General features: G+C 40.2%; 1 protein-coding gene across 1 annotated transcript; it reads right to left on the reverse strand.

The window, feature by feature from the left end:
• Positions 1–2,456: 2,456 nt before the first annotated feature.
• On the reverse strand, positions 2,457–9,197 carry LOC306714065 (NXPE family member 3-like). The gene is made up of 7 exons (XM_079183994.1): positions 9,180–9,197; positions 8,143–8,274; positions 6,901–7,338; positions 6,365–6,663; positions 5,080–5,150; positions 3,624–3,827; positions 2,457–3,541 (listed from the first exon to the last, which is right to left on the reverse strand). Exons 2-7 carry the CDS (start codon positions 8,242–8,244, stop codon positions 2,988–2,990), a joined length of 1,668 nt encoding a protein of 555 aa, XP_079040120.1. The 5' UTR covers positions 8,245–8,274; positions 9,180–9,197; the 3' UTR covers positions 2,457–2,987.
• Between the last annotated feature and the right edge of the window lie 4,753 nt (positions 9,198–13,950).

Genomic DNA, 13,950 nt, shown 5'->3' on the forward strand with positions numbered 1-13,950 from the left:
CCCAAAGGCGTAGACAGAAGAGGTAGACCAGTGTGGTGGAAAACAAAACTATTCAATAGTACCGAGTGAGTCCTATAATACTGAACACTGAAACAAGAAACATTGAGGAAAGAAGTTTGTCTTTAAAGTATTTATTCTCTGGCCAGAGGAGGCTTTCATCGTCATACAGACTGCAACGCAGTCTGCAGAGGAATCAGCAAAGAATCCAGTTTCACAGGGTGTGGAGAACATCAGGTATTTATATTACAATAACACAAAGCAGTTTCAAGTTCCCCATTGACCCCTCCAGTCATCCCTTTCCTCTTCTGATGCCATGTCCACACTACTCCGTTTCCATTTGAAAATGCATATGTTTTGCTAAGTTTACACTGAGTGTCAACACTATGCTGGCATTTTCGATTTTCTATGCTGGCAGCACCGAAAACGGAGGAGTTTGAAAACGCTCCAGAGGACGGATAAGTTTGAAAACTCTGGGTTGCGTTTTCGTGTGGACAGTCGAAAACGGCTACATTTAGAAACGATGAGGCCCACACCCGCGTTCGCTAATTGATTGGTTATTAGCAGTCATGACGTGTCCTTCCCTGATTCACCACACTCCTATCACGTGACCCTTACCCGGAAGCTGACAAACAACATTGATTACCGATCGACTACCAGGTGATGCTGACCTTTTTGTCTTTACTAGCAGCTGTTGTTCAGTTAAAGTCTGCATTATTACGGAGGAAGCAGCGGTTATTGGAGCGATTAGCAAGCGGCGTGACCTGACCAGCAGCGTTATCAGACCTATGGAGCCGCCGTCTGAAGTCACGGTTAGCGGCTTTAGGGAGGGTGATGGACAGAAAACGGAGGACTTTCCACCCACGCGCATGCCCAGTTTACGTGAAGAGTCACGTGATATTCGTTACATGTTACTATTCTTGATAACAGAAATTGCTTTTCATTCCAAATGTTATAGAAAACAAAAATATGTACTTAGAAATAATATAAAGCCATTAAAACACCAAAAAGATATCTCTTTCCAATTTTAGGTCAGTCAGTGAGATTTTGTGGTGATCTGCATATTTCTCCATAGTCGCTAACAGGTATTCTGGATGTATAAGGGGGGTGGGTGGTTATTTAAATTGCTATTTAGGTAGTCAACAAACAAACATAAAGTACCTGACACATAAACTTGGGTAACAATTTTAATTATAATAATTTTCTGGAGGTTTAAATTGCTGGGGTCAAATTGACCCCAAGGATAAAAGATGATAGTAAATTTGAAGGTAACAGGAGGGTTTTAAAGAAATTGTTGTTGCATAATTATTACAGCTGATTATAAATAGATAAATAAGAGAAAAAACTAAAACAAAATACATCAAAACAACCGTGCAACACGCCAACAACGTCGTCCGTCACTCGTGTCAACCATAATAATTTGCACAGATGAAGTAGCATCCTGTTTGAAGAGGACCGGTCTTCTTAAAAGATAATGAGCATCAACACTGAACAGAGTAAAAAAACCTGTGTGAGGTTGAAGAGGGCCAGCCAAGTTTCTTGTTCTGACAAATATTTGGTCCATTTTCTTCATCTCACTATGTATCTGAAGAGGACTTTAAAAGCCATGCGGCTAACTTATTGCATTGGGTGACCTCTCCATGTAAGTGCCAGACCCCAGGAGATCGTGCACTCGTAGTCTGAGGAGATCAAGCCTCCTACAAAGGTTCATGCACATCATGAAGACTTCAGGTGATGACAGTATATCCATGGCATGACAGGGGAAAGTGTCGACAGTGCATCCTTGCATCCAAACTCATTAAATTCAAACTTAAACTGAAAGCCAGGATACCCGTTCACACAAATAATTGAAGCAACTTTCTAGACACCACTGTACTGAAACAAAGTAACGCGATCGACATATTGACTCATTTTAATTTATCTTCCTGTGTTGGTGTGTATTTAAGATGTGCACAGTGCTACTGTTACTATTATTTTGCATTTATTTAGAAGTTATCAACAAATTGACCCCCCCTAAAAAGTGCTTGTGTCCACCCGAGGACTGATTTTGACTTAATTAACATTACGTTAGATTCAGGCGGAAAATTTGGTCTCTCGTGATTGGTTATCAAATCAGATGTCAGACTGCAGATGGAAACAGTGTGACGAGCTGAAAATTATGTTTATCAGGCAACGATCGTCTCCTGCAATTCTGCGAGACAATCCCAAGACACGGGTCATGAAGTTGTATGTGTTGGATAACAAGTATACATTCACATGTTGTATGCTTTAAGTATCTGTGTGTCTACACAAATAAAGCGCTTCTTAACTGCCACAGCCTGCACGGCCTGAAACAGGATGTTCCAGTACGCAGGGCCCCACCCTTGATCACTCTCTTTACAACTCTGTGTGAAATGAACTTTGCAGCGCACACTTCTACAGACTCTTTGTGACTGTGTAACTGTGCCTCTTGTTGCAAGAATAATTACTTTTAAATCAAACGCACAATCTTTTATTTCCTTATTTGCATTCTGTGTTTTTATGGAGAAAGATACTTTTCAAATAATAATTCTAAAGCTGGCGGTGTCACAATATTTGTATGGAGAGAATTTCACAATAATACAAAATTACACAATTTCGACTTAACATTACGTTGGATTCAGGCAGATACCTTGGTCTCTCGTGATTGGTTAGCAAAAATCAAATCAGATATCAGACTGCAGATGGAAACAGTGTGACGAATCGAAAATTAGTTTTATCAGGAAACAATCGTCTCCTGTTATTCTGCGAGACAATCCCAAGACACGGGACATGAAGTTGTATGTGTTAAATGTGATCATTCAGCAGTTTTTAATACCCAAGTGGGCTTGGAGCCGCTTTCAATCAAGTCCCGTTTATTTTGTGTTCACTCAACATTGCCTGATGTTGAAAAGAAAAAAGTATTTAGTCTAGTTGGAGTATTGCTGAACAAAAAAATGCACCCCCACTCCTCTCCCTCAACAAACAAACATCTAGCTGCCTTTTTGAGGACACATGTAAGACAATAGATTGTTTACCATATTCTTAATAATGGGAGGTGGTGGGTGGAGGTTATGTGGCAGATGGTGGGCAAGGGTCATTTCCCAGGCATCTATCAGATGAACATTCAGTCCTTTGAAGATGGCTCTGAGCACCTTGTTACACTGCAGCGAGGACCAGTCGCTGTTGGTTAGCGACACAAAAGGGTTTAAATCTTTGGGGTTCCCTGTCCGGATGACGACCAGTGTGCCTGGAGCCCTGTCCAGCAGCCGCACCACCGCCCTGCGGATGCTCTGCAGCCTCCTGATGTAGATCTCAATGGGGAAAGAGCCGAAGTGAGCCCAGATGCCAAAAACTACGACAGTGTTGGGGCCTCCGATTAAGCCATCTAGCTCATTAGCAATGTAACGAAGCTCGCTAGTTGAGACAACGACAATCCGGATTGGAGGGCCGTGGAAGCGGTACGTCAACAACACGTTGTTGGCATAGTCCAAGGACATGTAAGGTCCAGCTTTCTTCGGGCTGTGCAGGTCAAACTTCTTAAGACCTGAAAGTATGACAGGGGGAACACGTTAAGCAGCAGTGGGAACACAATCATCTGTTGCCAGAAATCCCTGTGGATCAGCTACCTGGTAGAGCTGCGTTGAGGAAATCAAACCACTGCCTGACGGTGGAGTCTCCATACATGTGGACCACCTTGCCTTTCAGACACTGACTGATGGCAGAAGTGCTGAATTCGCGGACTGTGGTGCCACCTAGTGCTCGCCACACACCCTGGTAGTAATAACCAGAGGGTCCAGATGTCACAATGCTGCTCTTCTCCTGTGGTTGACCTGAGAGGAAGTTAAAGAATAAGGGTGGGGTTATCCCATGAAAAAAACAAAACCAAGCTATAAAGAGATTGTATAAACATCTGAAGTACATCTTACTCCTGAGAGACTATAAACACTGCTAACAGGAAGAACAACTCTCGTGAACTTTTAGCCTAGTGCTCCATGCTCCCAGCACTCTTTTGGGCTGAATACGGTTAATCTCTCTTCAGGAGAACGCCAGAAAAAAGTTAAAAAAGAAAATGTTCCTGACCATTACTCTCAGTGGACCTCATGCAACGACATTTTCATATTCTTATCTGAACTTTTGTTTCGTTCGGTGGATTCGTACGATGGAGCCACGTCAGATTCAGCAAACGCTCTTAACTTCAGATGACTGTAAATGACCAGCGTGGCATGATGAATGTCACCTGTGCACAAATGAGCGTACTACGTTCATTATCATTATAAATTAGCACAAGTAACCCCAATAATATCATATAAGGCTGAGCATCCTGCCTCATTATGTCCTAAATAGAAGTCCTTCTTTCAGAGATCCATAAAGAAAATTCTCTAATTTTTAACAGTGTGGTGGAAAAAAACTATTCAATAGTACCGAGTGAGTCCTATGACACTGAAATTAAGAAACATTGAGAAACCAAGTTTGTCTTTAAAGTATTTATTCTCTGCGCAGAGAAGGTTCAATCGTCATACAGAATGCAATGCGGTCTGAAGGAGGAAGAACCCAGAGTGTTGGTTGTGTACGACTTATAAAGGCCTTGAGCACATGATGGGATAGGAGGAGTTCATCACGAGGACATCTGAACAACAGTGACCAATAACTGATTAACCATTGAATGGTTAATCAGTGATTGGTCCACTGACTGCATCCCCATTCAGCCCCTTATCTAAGTTGACAATATCATGTCCTTGATTAAACCCCCCCCCCCCCCCCACACACACACACACACACTATACTACTCAACTTGAGTGGACCCTCACTCACCATGTCTGACATTGATTAACTTTGTTAATACAAAAAGGGCCAAAATACTGAGTAGTCAGACAATAACAACAGACAGATAAGTCATAGTGGAAATAAGCCAACACAAGAGTCAGCAGCAGAATTAAAGGACCTGCTAAAGTCAAGGGATGGGGAACAATAAAGAATGATGTTATTGCCGTGTCACCTGGGGTTCACACTGTCACTGAAATAAAGAAGAAATGGTTCTATATAAAAAACGTCACTCTCTCGAGTTAGTTTTAAATGCTTTACCTTCTTGTTGTGGCAACACGGTGACACTAGCAGGTCCTGAAGCCTTAATGGAGACTTTCAAGTTAACACCACTGAAGAAAAGCACACATAGTAATTCATTAATTAATTACACTACAACATTAACAACATAAATACAAGAGGCGAAACATTTGAAATAATTGAAAGAAATTAAAATTAGAAAAATATAGCCCTAAAAAGAGAAACAACTGCTTGAAAGTTCATTCAACATCACAAAAACGTAACCCCTAAAAATCAATTTTGTGAATTAAAGCAGCACTAATTTATATCATTTTCATATAAGCAATGGGTCCAATAACTGTAATGTGCAAGGTGCCACTCACAGTGATGAACCCAGAGATGATGATTACCTTCTACAGAACATTTTAGTATCATTCACTTCATATTTTTGGTTTTACGGCCGGCAAACTAAACTGTTTTGGTTGAGTCTCACTGTTCTCATCAACATATTTTATTGATGCAGCAGGCAAGCTGCTTCATGCCGGAAAGCTGATTAACCAATTGACCCGTTGGTTAGTTCTGCCAATCCAACGCAGACTGGTCAATCAAAGTGTAGATTTGGCCAACTCTGACTAGAAAGATTAGATATTATGTATTCAGTGAGTGCAGTTAGTGACGGTGTGGGCTCCATGGTAGCTCTGACATTTTGACGGAGTATCAGCGGGGGTCGGGGCTAAGTGAAGGGTCAATTGTGCACTAACAACCAGTAAACAGCAGGCAGGCAATGTTAGCGACTAGCAGGTTGAACAAAGTGCCACATTTAGATTAAGGCAGATATTTCCCTCTGACGTCGGTGAAGACCAAAATACAGCTAAAATGAGAATAAATATTAGACACAACTCCAAATGAATGCTAATGTGTCTCCATGTCAACTGGTATAAAATAGGCCAGTGTTTGCTCACATTTTAGCCATATCTACTTTACAAGGTGATCTTATGTTAATAGCTTGTTGTGCTGCCTCCAAGTGACACAAAATAATAAGTGTCCATCTTAAAGTTTAGAAAAGACTACATCCAAAATAAAATGACTTTACAATAATTCAATTTAAAAACAAACACAGCAAATACTATCTAATGTTCCAAATGGAAGTCAACAAGTATGATTCAGACTGGTTTGTTTGATTTGCATTACCTTTAAAACATCTTTATATTCAATCTTAACTGCATGTATACAAACGTCTGAAACATTCCACCAAGGGGATACAAAGATAACACTGGATCTGCATATTTAGAAGTCACACAAAATACCAGTCTTTCTGCTCCCTCACCTTCGAAAGAGCTTCTCCTCATTAGCATTGAGGATCTTTGTTTTGGATCCTCCCATGTAGTGGTTGATCCTGGCATCACAGCTCAGCTTCTTTGGCTTGTAGCAGAACCACGGCTCACCTGTACGGAGGTCAGTGTAGTTGCACAGCGGCTGCTTGGTTGGCCTTAGGCAGACATCACAGAGGGTGGTTTCAGAGAGTGAGCCTGAACGGAAGAGGCTCTTGAAGTAAATCCTGTCGGGCTGTTCTCCGTTCAGCCTGTTCAGCACTGAGATGGCTTCACCAGGGTGAACCAGAGTCACCTGATTGGACAGAGAACAAGAGTTTTCACCAAGTCCAATCATGTTCAGTCATATCAGTAATACTACTTGAAGTGCCACACTTATAAAGGTTCACGTCTTCAAATCGTGAACCAGATTAATCTCAGACAATAATCTCTGGAGAATTGTCTATTCACTTAAACCCTCCTCTGAACTAACTAAAGGTGGGCGGGGCTTCACAGACAATTGGTAAAAAAAATGTTTTAAAGATATCAGTACCTCAACCTGTGCGTCTCCTTCCCAGAGTAAAGAGAATACAGCAGAGTAGCTCCCATTCAGATGATCCACCACTTGCCCAGCCACACCTGCTTCAAGCTTCCGGTTGTGCAGCCGGGCGAGTAGGAAGTCCCCCCCATGCTTCTTGGGACGACCCTGGAAGTCAGAGGTTTGTACCATGACCTCCAGCTGATCCCCTACATGCCACTGTCCCCCTTTCCTCCCTGGGAGAATGGTGAAGTTGCTGTGAGCTGGATGACTGGTCTGCTCCAGGGAAATAGGAGCTGGCAAAAGTGGAGTTTCAGGCCAAGCAGTTGATTCGAGTATGAGACTTTCCTCCAGAGCGTCCTCAGGGGACAGTGACTGGAAGGTGCAGAAGCTGCGATTCATGTTAGTGTGAGTGGAGACTCTCGGCATGCTGAAGGTGGATTTTATTTTAGGCAGAAGCTGGCAGAGGGTTAAGAGAGACAGATGGTGTCAAAGATGCAACAAATAATTAACTAAATGCAGCAAAAGTGCAAAGGGGGAAGATGTATGCCTCCCCAAAACTCAAAATGACTTTGGAGAGTTGGTAAGTGATTTAAATGTATGTTTTCCACCCTTCTCAACTTCCGCCATGGCCCTTACTCTGTTGTCAACATTGACCCATGGAATTCAAATGTTCAAGGTTTTCAAGGTCTTTTTAAATGAAATTCATATTTTGGGATATGTTGTGTCTTTGGCCAAGAAGCACTACAGAGGATGTTTCATGCCCAATGGTTTAACAAGACAGTGGAAGACTTTCATAGCTGAAAGACGCATTTTTTTAATGCATATACAATGGATTGAACCACACTAACGGTAGAAAAGGGACTATTAGTCGTTTCACAAACTCCACTGATGAGAGAATTCAAGCCATTAAACCTCAAAGTCCTCCCTTTAGTGCCCAGCTGTTTTGGGGCATCTCATGGCTTTTTATAAACTATATATTTGCGACCCATTTCTTAAGATTTAGGTCTTCAGTAAGAACGAATGGGAAGCCAGTAGGTTATCTAAAGTATAGAATACTGTCAGCTTTATCCTTTAACTGGAAGAGATGCAGGATTGAGAGTGATAACACCATTTAACTGCATTATCTTGCAACATAGACCATTACTGTAGCCAGGCTCCATTGGATTTGAAATTATCCAGAAACAGACAAATATCAAACATTTCAAACAGGGTCCACCCTTCAAACTGATCCCACTAAAACTTAAAAGTTCTCACCTCCAGAATGTCCATGTGTCGTAGCACAAATATTAAGACAAAGACAGCCAGAAAGAGGAGGAGGGTGCCGAACGCCCTTCTTAAACAAGCGATGGCCTTCATGATTGGTGATCAGTCCTCATCTGTGGTATACTGTAATGGTAAATGTCTACTTAGTATATATTTCTACTTAGTATATTGTGTAAATGCCTAAGCACTTGTACTTATGCTCTGAACTCAGTACACCTTCATCCTTTGTGTTAACATACATGCTCAAATGTATCTTGCTGTTGGGTAGGGGTGCAACCAAGGGCGTAGGTTTGGTCTCAGCATTGGTAGGGACACTGCCAGCCCCCCCCCTTAAAATATATTAACATTTGTGTAACTTGGAACTGATTAAAACATAACGGTAATAAAACCTTTGTTTAAATACAAAACAGTATTCTGCACCAAATAAATAATAATAATAAATAAATGAATAAAAACGTTCTGCTAAAATACCAATATACAGTAACAGTATATTCTATATCCAAAATATATATAAAAAACTTTTCTCAGTTGTGCAGCCAAAAAAGACAACACAAATTAAAAAATTTAAAATAAATCTATTCTGCACCACTTAGGCTATAAATAAAGTGCGCCCTTGGGTGCAACGGATCACAAACCTCACGGTTCGGTTCACGGTTCGGATCATTTTTCGGATCAGCAAAGAAAAGGGGAGGTGACAAATATAACTTTGCTTTCCATTTATTAATTAAAGAACTTCAAGAACACAAAGCAAATAACTTTGGGCTATAGTCTTACATGAAAACAAATATATTGAAGAAGTCCATTTTGAAAAAAAATTAAATAAATAAATTATAAAAAAACATTCAAGACTACTCAATTCTGTTAAGTTTAAGTGCAACATGAGATATGTTGATACGGGATATGGGATATTACTATTGGGCCTGTCTAGCTTCCACTCTACTGCTTCTGTCAGCACCTGCACCAGGTGTGTGTCTGTGTGACTCTCACAGAGGGGGCGTGTCTACAGCACCTGTCTGTGTGACTCTCACCGGACTATGAATCTCCACTCCACCGTGATGAAGTGAGCGGTCAGTCTTTTCCTCTTCATAGAGGAACGATCTTCTTACTGAAGTGGGCGTGCTCCGTTCACGTGAACACACTACTGCTTTACATCTGTACACTGCATTGATATTTGGGGACTTGTTACTTGAAAAGGAACAGCAGCAGTAAAACTTTACACACTATGATGATTACACTGTACAAAAAAAAAGACTCAATTGATCTGCGGTTCAGAAGTGTGCCGAACCGTGAGGTGTGAGCCGAACCGATCACGGATCAAGCCACACAACACTTTTATTTCCATCACATTTTAAATGCATGATTTTATAAACTGGTCATATGTCTTTAACTTTATGTAAATCTTAAATCAAGAAAGTATACAATAACTACAGTCGAGTAAATGTAATGTAATGTACAAAGCACAATTTCCCTCTGAAATGTAGTGGAGTATTAAGTAGCATAAAACAAAGGTAGTAGAAGTAAAATAAAATGTCACACATGTACAGTACATTAGAATGGTTACTGATACATGATCAAATAAACTTAATATCTACTTTGTTTAAGCATTTCCTGTGTCTTACCTCAGCAGAGATTCATTTGGAGATTCTGTTCATTGCAGTGTGATCTGTCACTTTATCTCACAGGTTTACAAGGTTTACAGGTTTGCTTGGCTTTTAAGGGTATGACAGCAAACAGCACTGGACCATGAATCCCTGTCACAGCTTCTCTTCTGAACCACTCCCATGTGCCAAAAGAGCACAGAAAAAGCAATGAGTAGGGGCTTCTCTGTTGAAGCTTTAATATACCTAAATTGAAACAAATACAACAAAAAAAAGAACATAAAGTGATTATAGTGTCCTCAAGCTTTTTTTTAACCTTTGTACTCTGACTGTCACGTCCATCTAAATAGCTAAAAGTTTAAACCTAAGCCTATTTTGAGACCTCTGCTCGAAAATGTCATACCTGTACTGAAAGGGGCTTATCTCGCTAACTACAAGGTCTATTTGAATAATTTCAATGGAATTATAACACTAACACTTGTGATAGTTTTTTTATATATGTACATATCAGTGTATATGTTACTAATTAATGCTGAATGAATATAACATACAGCTCAAATAAAAAAATGTCAGGTTCGCCTGAAAGAAAAATCACTTTTATTGATTTGAAATGATGCAGACCAAGGCTTAAACTCTCTCAAATCATATCACAACATGTCAGCAGTCCTTTTAAAAAACAAATTGGCTTTGATAGAGTGAAGTATGCCTGAGAAATCAATGCTGGTGTACAGGTCAGCTGAGGTCAGCCAACGTCAATTCTGATTTTGGAAGCAGTTTTATTGTACTTTTAAATACTATATAACTATTTATGTCACTTCTTTTATCACTAATAGTGTTCAATATATCTAATACAGCAGTTTGGCATCATTTTGAGAGCCTGTGCTATATAAAAACCTAATTTTCGTCAGAATTTCAGTTTCAGCCTGTGATTGGCCGATTTGCGCAATTCCCACAGATTTGAACCCGGAAGACTCTGGGCATTGTAGTCATTCGTTCTTTGAGTTGTTTGACTGAATTTTAAGCCAATAAAATAATCGAAAACTGTGATCCGCCCCCATGGGTCAAACCCATTGGCCAAAACTGAAATTATTATTCATTCGTCATAGTAGGTCGTAGAAACTCAGTTGTTTTGAAGCAGGAAGGCGAGAGAGCAGCTGCAAATGCAGGAAATGGATTCAATTTTTTTCGGGCCGATTTTCTTCCAGAAAAACATCTAAAAGGTACGAAGCGTTTCAATATTTATGCTTAACTTTTTAACAGTGAAAAGTAGAAATATTCTGAAGCTATAGTTCGATGTAGTTTGTTCTGCTTGTCCACGTGGACATTCTCTTTGTCTGAAAAGTGCCGTAGATCGCGGCTGGGATCGATAACAGTGAATATTGCGCGCCTTCTCCTGGTGAGAAATAGGTGAAATTGTGGTCATACTTTTAGTACCTTGAAGTACTTTGTGTATATATATATATATATATATTTTTTATATTTATATTTTTTTAGTGATTAAAATAGGTTACATGGTTCATTTTATCTCTTCATCATGTACGTTTTTTAAATATTTTAAAATATCATTTCATTCGTTCTCAAAAGTGATGTGTACTACATGTGTACACTCTTCGCCCCCTTTAAAGGGTGTAATTCTTGTGAAGTATGGAAGATTGAAACTCCCTAAATTAAAACAAATAAAATGAAGATATGAAGTTAAACTAGAAAATTTCGCAAGAAATTTTGACAGTGTGGCTTCTACTGCCCGTAGACGTCGCAATATACATACACACCGATGTTACTGGTAGTATCGTTAAGGTTGGATTGAGATAGCGCTTCTCTCTTTTCTGCATTTTAGATTCATACTCTTGGATTGAATCTTGTGTTTGTGATGGACAGTCCAGAAATGGCTCCCGTCATTTCTGTATTGGAGATATACACCTTTGTTTGAGATACAGTGGGTACGGAAAGTATTCAGACCCCTTTAAATGTTTCACTCAGTTTCATTGCAGCTATTTGCTAAAATCAAAAAAGTTCATTTTATTTCTCATTAATGTACACTCAGCACTCCATCTTGACAGAAAAAAACAGAAATGTAGAAAGTTTTGCAAATTTATTAAAAAAGAAAAACTGAAATATCACATGGTCATATGTATTCAGACCCTTTGCTGTGACACTCATATTTAACTCACATGCTGTCCATTTCTTCTGATCCTCCTTGAGATGGTTCTACTCCTTCATTGGAGTCCAGCTGTGTTTAATTAAACTGATTGGACTTGATTAGGAAAGGCACACACCTGTCTATATAAGACCTTACAGCTCACAGTGCATGTCAGAGCAAATGAGAATCATGAGGTCGAAGGAACTGCCCAAGGAGCTCAGAGATAGAATTGTGGCAAGGCACAGATCTGGCCAAGGTTACAAAAGAATTTCTGCAGCACTCAAGGTTCCTAAGAGCACAGTGGCCTCCATAATCCTTAAATGGAAGAAGTTTGGGACGACCAGAACTCTTCCTAGACCTGGCCGTCCAGCCAAACTGAGCAATCGTGGGAGAAGAGCCTTGGTGAGAGAGGTAAAGAAGAACCCAAAGATCACTGTGGCTGAGCTCCAGAGATGCAGTAGGGAGAAAGTTCCACAAAGTCAACTATCACTGCAGCCCTCCACCAGTCGGGGCTTTATGGCAGAGTGGCCCGACGGAAGCCTCTCCTCAGTGCAAGGCGTATGAAAGCCCGCATAGAGTTTGCCAAAAAACACATGAAGGACTCCCAGACTATGAGAAATAAGATTCTCTGGTCTGCTGAGACCAAGATTGAACTTTTTGATGTTAATTCTAAGCGGTATGTGTGGAGAAAACCAGGCACTGCTCATCACCTGCCCAATACAATCCCAACAGTGAAACATGGTGGTGGCAGCATCATGCTATGGGGGTGTTTTTCAGCTGCAGGGACAGGAAGACTGGTTGCAATTGAAGGAAAGATGAATGCGGCCAAGTACAGGGATATCCTGGAAGAAAACCTCTTCCAGAGTGCTCTGGACCTCAGACTGGGCCGAAGGTTCACCTTCCAACAAGACAATGACCCTAAGCACACAGCTAAAATAACAAAGGAGTGGCTTCGGAACAACTCTGTGACCATTCTTGACTGGCCCAGCCAGAGCCCTGACCTAAACCCAATTGAGCATCTCTGGAGAGACCTGAAAATGGCTGTTCACCATCCAACCTGATGGAACTGGAGAGGATCTGCAAGGAAGAATGGCAGAGGATCCCCAAATCCAGGTGTGAAAAACTTGTTGCATCATTCCCAAGAAGACTCATGGCTGTACTAGCTCAAAAGGGTGCTTCTACTCAATACTGAGCAAAGGGTCTGACTACTTATGACCATGTGATATTTCAGTTTTTCTTTTTTAATAAATTTGCAAAAATTTCTACATTTCTGTTTTTTTCTGTCAAGATTGGGTGCTGAGTGTACATTAATGAGAAATAAAATGAACTTTTTTTGATTTTAGCAAATGGCTGCAATGAAACAAAGAGTGAACAATTTAAAGGGGTCTGAATACTTTCCGTACCCACTGTACATACCTTTGAAAATTGCATTTCTGTATTTGGGATGGAAAGACCTAATATTTGTTAACATGAACCTCATTTTAAGATAGTTGCTGAAAGGAAGAACGCTACTGAGGCAGACTGATTAAGAAATGTTACAGTGATTTTGAACTAAACTCCTGCCTCCTTTTAACAACACAGCCATTTTGTCTTATCTAACAAAGAGCTAAAAGCAATATTCTAAGTTTTCCACACACCTCCCTTTGTTAGACCACAGTACTGTATGTGCATTAAAGTAGAGATTAAACCCTTTAAAGATCACATCCCCCAGTAATATTGCAGTTATTTAAAAATATGACAAAAAAAGTAAATTTCTTCATATTTTTCAGTCAAAATCCAAGCATCTTTTCTTTAAAAACAAAAAATTATGACCTGTACTTGAGTAATATTGAACCAACCAAATTTCAACCAATGAGTCATCCAATATAATTTTCTTCTTCCACCATTACATGACACAGCAGCTAACCCAGCTATGAAGCTAATGCTAACAGAAATGTCCTCTCGTATGCAGCACATCAACCATGCACTAAAATCTGTCTCACAGAGTAATATCACATCGACGATCTGAAATGTCAGCCATTTTAGGTCTTCCTAGCGGAGAAGCTAGGAGCACATTAGCAC

Source organism: Pholis gunnellus (genome assembly GCF_910591455.1).
Source record: "Pholis gunnellus genome assembly, chromosome: 22".
NCBI classification, from domain to species: domain Eukaryota; kingdom Metazoa; phylum Chordata; class Actinopteri; order Perciformes; family Pholidae; genus Pholis; species Pholis gunnellus.

Excerpts from the sequence above, each read along its gene's own strand:
- LOC306714065 (XM_079183994.1), bottom strand. The coding sequence starts at position 8,244 with ATGAAGGCCATCGCTTGTTTAAGAAGGGCGTTCGGCACCCTCCTCCTC. Across the intron at positions 6,664-6,900 it reads AAGGAGACGCACAGGTTGAG|GTGACTCTGGTTCACCCTGG; the intron begins GTACTGATATCT and ends CTGTCCAATCAG. Across the intron at positions 3,542-3,623 it reads CCTCAACGCAGCTCTACCAG|GTCTTAAGAAGTTTGACCTG; the intron begins GTAGCTGATCCA and ends TCATACTTTCAG.